Source organism: Leishmania panamensis, assembly GCF_000755165.1.
Source record: "Leishmania panamensis strain MHOM/PA/94/PSC-1 chromosome 24 sequence".
NCBI lineage: Eukaryota > Euglenozoa > Kinetoplastea > Trypanosomatida > Trypanosomatidae > Leishmania > Leishmania panamensis.
This window is the reverse complement of record NC_025870.1, coordinates 184717-192814: the sequence shown is the minus strand read 5'-3', so window position 1 is coordinate 192814 and position 8098 is coordinate 184717. Positions and strand designations below refer to the sequence as shown.

Sequence of the window (8098 nt, the reverse complement as noted above, 5' to 3'; positions counted from 1 at the left end):
CGCAGGTCTGCGGGGTGGTTGCATCCGAGCACATGGCACTGCACATGACAACCCCAGCCTCGGCGAGGTGTTGGTAGCCGTTGAATGAGTTTCCGGCGTCTAGACGAGCCTGACGTGCTGCCAAGAGAGCCTTTTGATAGTTGCAGACGCTCTTCTCGTTCCAGAGAGTTTGTGTGAAGCATGTAGCCTCGCGTGGACACAACGAACCGTTAAACAACCACCTGCGAATGTCAGTGACGGTGGTGTCCGTGGCGAGGTCTCGTATTGCACTCAGCTGTGCATCTTGTAGAGGACCCTCATGGTGCAGCGAGACCGGACTACCCTCGAGACCGGTGAGAAGGCTCTTCCTGGCGTCCTTCATGTCGCTGTGGTCCAGGTTGGTTTGTGCTGACTGAAGAAGGGGAAGTAGGAGCTGAGCCACGGCACGACTTGCGTGGTAGGCGCCACGCAAACATCGCAGCTTTCGACGGCGTGGTGCGGCGGCTGTTAGCAACGCCGCTGAGTCAGTTGGCTCATAGCGCTCTGGGTTAGAGGTGCACTGGGCCGTGCACGTCGGATTCACACAATGTCGCTGAGATGTAGCGAGGGCTGCCGCGGCAGACGCCGACGGCGCGACGACGTGGTGAGCTGCAACGCTGTAGCCCTCGCTACACGGGTGCCACATGCATGTTTACACGGGGAGGGCACTGTGTGAGGAAAAAGGGGGAGTCGAGAAACGAAGTCGTGCCAAGGCGTACCCGCTCACGACCGAGCTAAAGAATCGTGTGGCGGTGCGTAGGTGTACGTTAAGGCGACGATCTTCCGCTCAAGGTGACAACAAGCGACGCCCAGAAAGACAAAGAATAGGCCAAACAGTAGAGAGGGGTGAAGGGGAAGCGGGGAGCCACGTGTGCACGTGCGGTGGCAGAGGGAGGGGCATGGAAGTAAGAGGGATGCCGATGCGTGTCTTGCGTCCTATGCGCAGGTGCATGGAAACCCACGGAGGAACTTAAGCATGCAGAACGCATCCCAACTAGCGATCAGCTTTTTTTCCCACGCTTGCTGCATGTGTGTAAACCGTGCCGCGGGTGCAAAGCGGTACAGCTCTCGAGAGAGGGGTACCAAGCGTGAGGGCGGACTCAAGTAAGAAGACGGAGCACACAGTGTTACGTGGGCGTCGTCGAGGGTGTGTCATTCATCAACCCACGCCCCCCTTTTCATCTACACAAGCCTGCTCTCGCATTCTCTTTTCGTTTGGCTGCATTACCGTTCTGTGCCTCCAACTTTCTTTTCGGCCTGAGGTAGCACTGCCCTTCTTCTCCCTAGCCGCACTTCTGTGGAGTGCTCTTCGCCTTGTGGGGTCCCCCTCCCCCTCATCTACGCCTCCTCATCTGGTCTTGGCATGCCTCATTCTGCCATCCTCAGCATGTGCAGGGTAACAGGGAGCTGGTCCCTCATTGAAGGATGCGAGTAGCAGCGAGAGGGGGACGGGGGATCACTGATGCAGCGGCACAGACCGGTGAACACTACGAACAAGCCGTCGTCCAGCACCACCCAGACACATACACGCGCAATCACACACAACCAAACCGCACCCCTGCCAGAGCTTCGCCACTTGTTTAGCTGCCACACCAGGCATGTCGCTTCTAGACACCGCGGCGGCGTGCACATATGTGGGTGCGTATCGCCTGTCTTTTTTCCCTTTTCGCTTCTTCCACGCCCATCTACGCCTCTGTCAATTCTCCTCTCAGTGTCATCAGTGCCTCGCGCTTTTGCTGAAGAGCTTGAATAAGCTGCTGCTCTTCCTGAGCGCTGCTCGTAAACAGCAGACTCTTGCCCGAAGCCTCAATCTCCTTCGCCAACTTTGACACGGCGGCGTGCACGTGACCCTTGCGCTTGGCCCCCACGGCGGCGGCGGCAGCGACGGCTGTCGTTCGTGCGGCACCGGAGTCTGTTCTATCCACGCGAGGCGTCTTGGAGATGGGCATGTAGAGGCCGTTGCCATCGTCTTTCGGGGCCTCGGCAAGGTAGTCTTCCACGGTCATCTCCTCCACACCGTCGGTGAAGTCGCCACGGCGCTGCAGCACACCGGATTTGCGAATACCCTGCAGTACCTTATCCTGCTCTGCCATCTCTTTCTCCAATTCCTGTCGCTCTTGCCCAATGAACAGTTCTTCGCCCATGTCATCGAGGATGCGCTGCTGCGCCTTGGGAAGTGGGGTGCCGTGATGCATGACAAGTACGCGACACAGCATACGGTAGGCGGCCAGCTCTTCCTCCCGTGCTACCTTGTACACTTCGAAGGCGGGGATCGGCTTCAGTCGCGGCGCCGCCTTCTGCGCCTTACTCAGCGCATCATACACGACATGCGGCAGCGGCAGCGGCGGCGGCGGTGGTGCCGCTGGTGATGAATGGGGCTCCATGCGGAGGTGAGCTTGTGAGCCTCTAATGTGCGCGTGCGTGTATGGGGTCTCTATAGGAGTACATGAAATAGTCGTACAGCGTAGTGGAAGTCCACAAGAACTCACCTCGATGGGCCTCTCCCTTGTCGTCGTAATATGAGCTGCAGTGCAGTAGGAGTAGTAGGCGTAGTAGCGCTGCTCGAGGCCGCTGAGGAAGAGGAAAACCAAATAAGCCCCAGCAAGCGAGTAGTAGAGGAGGGAGGGCTTGTGCGTCTCTCTCTGTGTGTACGCATAATCTGCGCGTGTGTGCCCGAATGAAAGTGGCAGAGAGCGGGGAGGGGGGGGGGCGGACAAGTACTGCAGAGCGCATGAGAACGCCAAAGTTGCAAGCAGACACATATGTCTCTTCTCAACAGCACACCCATATATATATATATATGGGTGTGTGTGTGCGCCTGTGTACACCGTCTGTGATAGCCGCCACCCCTTCTTCCTGCAAGCTGTAGAGCGGCACTTGGGCCTACTTTCCACCTGCTGCGGCCATCTCAGCAGAAGAGGATGGGGGGGGGGGTGACATGGCAAGGCCGAGCGGCAGCAGAATAAAAGTACAGACTTACCCACTTGGAGTGTTCCTACGAGGAAGCACCTTCCCCTCGTCAATCCGAGACACCCTTCCACCCCCACCCCCCACACACCCTTACTCAGCTTAGCAGGCTCAGTACTCACCTATACCCACGGCAGTACCCGCTGCCCCGGCATTCGCTGCTTCGTGCGGCGCTCATCCCTGCCCCCCTCACGACGCAAAGACGTGCTCACTATTGCGCCGAGCATGGAGAAGAAAACACCGGGCAGGGGGAAGCGAAAGCCTTTAGCCCTAGGAGCAACAGCAGCCACAACAACAGGCACATCCCATCACACTGCACGCACACCACACACACACACACACACACACGTACACACGCGCACACTCCTATGGAATTGGCATGGCATTCATCAAGACCCCGACAGAGACTTGCGTAGGATTGAGATGACGGTGCATAGAGAACGATGGAAGCCGTGAAGAGGAGGAGAAGAGAGCGTGAAACAACAAAACAAAAAGACAGAGAAGTCGGGAGGGATGGAAGGGACGGCGTACACGAGTGCGCGCTCGCCACCTTACCCTACTACTCTGCAGTGGCGCGTCGAGCACAGCACCCCACCCACAAGCACATCCGCACCCACAGATACCTACACAGGTGTAGCGAAGAAAAGAGTGAGCGAACGACGGAGGGAAAGGCCCCGCTTCATTCTACATTGTGTTAGCTTATCGCGAGCCTATTTCTCGGTGACCGGGGGATACCTCAGTGCGTGGTATCTCAGGGTCCACTGCGCGCTCGGTAGGAAGTCAAGCAGCCCCATTCCCCCTTTCCCTGCCAATGCCGAACCACCTCTGGTAATGGCACGTCTAAGTTGCCTTCGAAGTAGGAAAGTCAGAGCGACCTGTCACAGTGAGCATGATTGTACTTGCCCATGTGACGGGCAGGGTGCCGGCGTGAATCAAATGCATCCCGCCCGGCCCTCTCTGCCTACTGGTGGAACGCCTGCACCACCCCAGGAGGAATGCATCACGTGCCGACCGGCACAATGAGACGAGGCGTGAGGAGACCTGCGAGGCGGGGGGTGGGTGGGTAGAATTTGGGGCAGGAGCCGTGCTCTGATAGCTACAACATGTGTACCTCTAGTACTGCTTCGCACGACGTAATTGGGCCTGCTGACAGGACAGGGGGTGGAATGGAGTCCAGGCTCTGTATGGCGGAGAGTGGAGATGTGGGAAAAGAGACCGTTGACCTGGTCGTTCGTATCTCCTTCCGTGCGCGGTGGGCGGGGTTGGGATGCCCAGCAGACCCCCATCAGGGAGAGAGTTGCCAAACAAGGACACCCCCTCGACCATTTCAGCACGCTAAAGCGGCAGAAAGAAATGGGAAAGATGAGCTCTTGAAGAACATGAGATACAAGAGGAATGCGCCCACCGACTTCCAGGGACACACGCCCTCACCAACCCGCCAACACCCCCTGACGGATGGGATTACAGGTACATCTCAAGACCACAACGGAGGTGTTTCAGAGAGGGCGGAGAGCGAGCATACAGGGGTGGGAAGGAAGACGGATCCCACGCTTTCTCAGCGTGGCGAACTAAGGAGACGGCCAGTGCCTCTCCACTCTGCCACCTATCCGTCGCCCATCGGCTCCTTATCTCTGACCTGGATGGATCCCACAACAGCAGGGAATCATTACACACGACTACTCCTCGTCGTACGCCCACGGCGGCAGCTCATCGCTCGGGTTTTTCGTGCCGTCGAGGAGGTCACGGAGGAAGGAGTCGATCGTCTGGGTGTCCGACTTCACAACAGCCTTCATGCGAGTCTTGCGGATGGCCATGAGGGAAATGCTGCGCTCCGCCTCCGGCAGCTCCTCCGCTGCGCCCTCAGGAGCGGCCGGCTTGTGCTCGAGAATCCACTCCCGCCATTTGCTATGTCCAGTGCCGAGGACGCGCACAGTGAAGGGCTCATCCAATGCGAGACGCGGGAGCGGCAGAGACCCGGCGGCCGAGCCATCCCCCACGAGTAAGAGCAGAAAGCCCTTCTCCTCCTTGGCCCACTTCATGTCACGTGGGTTGTACGGGCCGACGCGGGGCTGCGGCTTGCGGATGCGACGACGTACCGGTGCTGCAGATGCCCCGTTCGCACTCGCAGCACCGTTGGCAGTGGCGAAGGCCTCTTCGCGCTTCTTCTTTCCCTCCTCTCTTCTCCTGCGCTCCTCCTCTTCATCCGCTGGTTTGTTGCGGTTCAGGATGAAGCGGTGGATGAGGTACATCATGAAGAATGGCCACACGTTGGACACCAGTGGAGCTGCAAAGGTGTAGATGCTCATGACCTGTACGTAGAGACGCTGCTTGCCGGACATTGGGAAGCCCTCCGTGGCGAGGAGGCTGGAGACAGGCTGCGGCAGGTGCGACTGGATCGGCACCGCGACCCTGGCGGCTTCACCGCCGCCGTCGGCCTCTTCGACGCTGCCCACCAGCATCGACAGGGCAGCGTAGACGTCCTGCACTGTGAGTTCCTCTGGCGCCTTGACTTGCAGGGACACGAGCTGATAGACAATGCTGTCGTTACCGCCGACGAAGGCGACAAGGGCCGATGAAGAGGCCGGCAGGTCTTTGGATGTCGCCGTCCACACACCCGCCGTGCTCAGCACCTTGGCCAGTCTACTCTCCTCCTTCATGCACCAGTAGCCAGTCCTGAAGGTGAGGTAGTCGTTTGCCATGAGGGCCGCCACATGCTCGTTCGGCATCTCCGCGCAGTCTTCGCGCATCCACACAACGCAGTTGTCACGGCACACCTGCAGGAAGTCTGTGGCGCCGGCGTAATGCAGGCCTTTCATGCCCATGTGCCGCTCCGGTAGGTGGCTTTCAATGAACTTGGAGGCCTTGTTGTACGTCAGTGTCACCGCAGTACCGATGTGCACCATGCGGCAGCTCTTCTGCGGTGTCGACGCAGCGGCGGCCGCTTCCACCGTCGCTGCATCGCTGGTCTCTGTCACGTCTGTGGGCGGTGTCGGCAACACCTCCGTCGACAGAACGATGAACTCCGGCATTGGGACGCTCTCGCCGAGGCGGTCTTTCACATCCACCTCCATCTCGCAGTACTCCTCCACGAACTCGAGCAAAACGTCACGCGGTACGCTTCGAACTGCGACTTGGTTGTAGCGCATCTGCAGCGCCACCGGGATCGACTCGGCGTTGATCGCGGGCAGCAGCACACGCAGCGGCTGCTTGGTGGACCGTGGGGCGCGCAGGAATGTGAGGAGGTCCTCCAGCTGCGTCGCCTCCAGTGAGCTCGTCTGCTGAAAGACATCGTAGAAGAAGGACATCACAAACTCGAGCAGGTTCTGGAAGATGCGGGTGTGGTGGCGTTGTTTCATGACCTCCGTAATGCTATACAGCGTCCAGGTCTCGCCGTCCACGATGGCAAGCACATATGGCTCCTTGCGGTAGCGGATGCCGAGGTGGGCGAGCAGTGGCTTGCCGTTCTCACTCAAGGCGTCGATGCGATACATCTCCAGAACGCCAGCCTCCACCAAGTTGGACTGATACATCGTCTCCCACGCGGCGCTGTAGTGGCGGCAGTTCCTGCACTGCACGTCGTCGTACACCTCAATCAAGAAGACGCGACCGCCTCGGAACTCCTGCAGACGGCGCAGCTGTGCCAGGCTCGTCAGTGTCGGCGACTTGGAGAAGATGGGCGATGACTGGTGGTAGTACTCAAAGAGGTCCTTGGCCGTCATCTCTGTCACATTGGGGGCCTCGCCAGGGATAATGCCGGATTCGTCGTACGCCGCCTTCTTCTTGCCATCCGACAGCACCTCGTAGGCACGGAGGACCTTAGCCATAGTTGCCTTGGCATCCTCCTTCTCCTCGAAGGTTTCCTTGAGGTCGGGGTGGTGCTGACGGGTGAGGGCACGAAAGGCCTTTTTGATTTCGTCCCTGCTGGCTCCCGCCGGCACGCCAAGGTCGTTGTACAAAGCGGTGTGACGGGTGCTGGTCGCGGACAGTGCAGCCACACTTGCTCGCTCATGTGTCAGACATACGGCGAGCAGGAGACCAAGCAGGCTCAATGCCACCCAGCGCCTCATCGTGAGGAAGCGCATGGAATTGCGTAGTTAATTGTGTGTGCGTGTGCGTGTGTGTGGAGGAGAGAGAACGACAGGGAGGGTGCCAGTCTGCAGTTTCAAGCTGCAGCGAGGTGACGTTGGAGTGCTGTTGCGTGTGTGTGTGTCTCGTAGCTCTTTTCACTTCCGGCGACGCAGAAAACCGAAAAGAATAGGAGAACAAACACACACACACACAGACACAAACAAACACACACACACACAGAGACACACTGAGGGCAAGTGAATCGCGCGTCTCCGACGGCTGCTGCTGCTGCGGCGGCGGCGGAACAGAGCGTGTAAGTAAAGCGAAAAGAAGAGGCAGGGAGGCAGTAAGCGTGGTCGCACACGTCAACTATGAGGTGGGCAAAGAAAGGCAACGCGGGAGGGAGTTCATGCGCGAGAATGGTCCCAGACACGACTGCACAGACAGCGGAAACAGGGGGTGGCGGGGGAAGAGCGCTTAGGGGAGAAAGTAGGAGGCGTATGAGGCAGAGACCTTCCGTAGGGGGGGGGGAGGGGGCGATAGGCAGACCGGTCAATGGGGTCGTGAAAAAAGCGATACTGTCGATGAAGAACGCGGGTGCTGACGAACTCTGGTGCCAGAGGAGGAGGCGGAGAAGACCAGAAATAAACGGCAGTCAGCGTGGCGACAGACAACAATGAAGAGAGCAGCAGCAGCTGTGATGGGGAGAGAGAATGGGGGGGGCAGATCAAACGCACGCCCGAAAGAGAGGCGCACTCTTCACCGCAGGAAGCTGTTCATACCACCGGGTGCGTATAAGCGCGAGTGTATGAAGAGAGAAGGAAGCGAAGGATGTCGAGCGAGTAGGACGAAGGTTTGGGTGAGCGCGTAGAAGAAGAGAGAGGAGGAGATCTCTGAATGGGCCTACGCTGCTCTGCGTTCCAGCGGTCCCGGCACAAAGTGCTGTCGGCCCATCAACCCACGCGCACGCTATTCGGGAGAGGGGGGCTTCGCCTGCCCTCTCCCTCGTGATTGATTGCTATAAGCCCTCTCTGCGCCTGCACCG

The 8098-nt window shown here is 58.9% G+C and overlaps 3 protein-coding genes across 3 annotated transcripts in view, besides 1 other annotated feature; all 3 read right to left on the bottom strand.

Annotated features, from left to right (window-relative positions):
* LPMP_240510 (hypothetical protein) overlaps positions 1-664 on the bottom strand; it is a gene marked incomplete at both ends in the record, with an annotated part of 1271 nt that extends 607 nt beyond the window's left edge. The window contains one exon of the mRNA XM_010701090.1: positions 1-664. Coding sequence (XP_010699392.1) covers positions 1-664 — 664 coding nt within the window.
* Positions 665-1703: 1039 nt separating this feature from the next.
* Positions 1704-2780, bottom strand: LPMP_240500 (hypothetical protein; the record flags this gene model as incomplete). The annotated part of the gene is made up of 1 exon (XM_010701089.1): positions 1704-2780. One exon carries the CDS (start codon positions 2778-2780, stop codon positions 1704-1706), a length of 1077 nt encoding a protein of 358 aa, XP_010699391.1.
* Positions 2781-3711: 931 nt separating this feature from the next.
* Positions 3712-4192: a repeat region.
* Positions 4193-4661: 469 nt separating this feature from the next.
* LPMP_240490 (DNAJ domain protein, putative) lies at positions 4662-6809 on the bottom strand (the record flags this gene model as incomplete). The annotated part of the gene is made up of 1 exon (XM_010701088.1): positions 4662-6809. The coding sequence occupies one exon, from the start codon at positions 6807-6809 to the stop codon at positions 4662-4664; it is 2148 nt and encodes a 715-aa protein (XP_010699390.1).
* Between the last annotated feature and the right edge of the window lie 1289 nt (positions 6810-8098).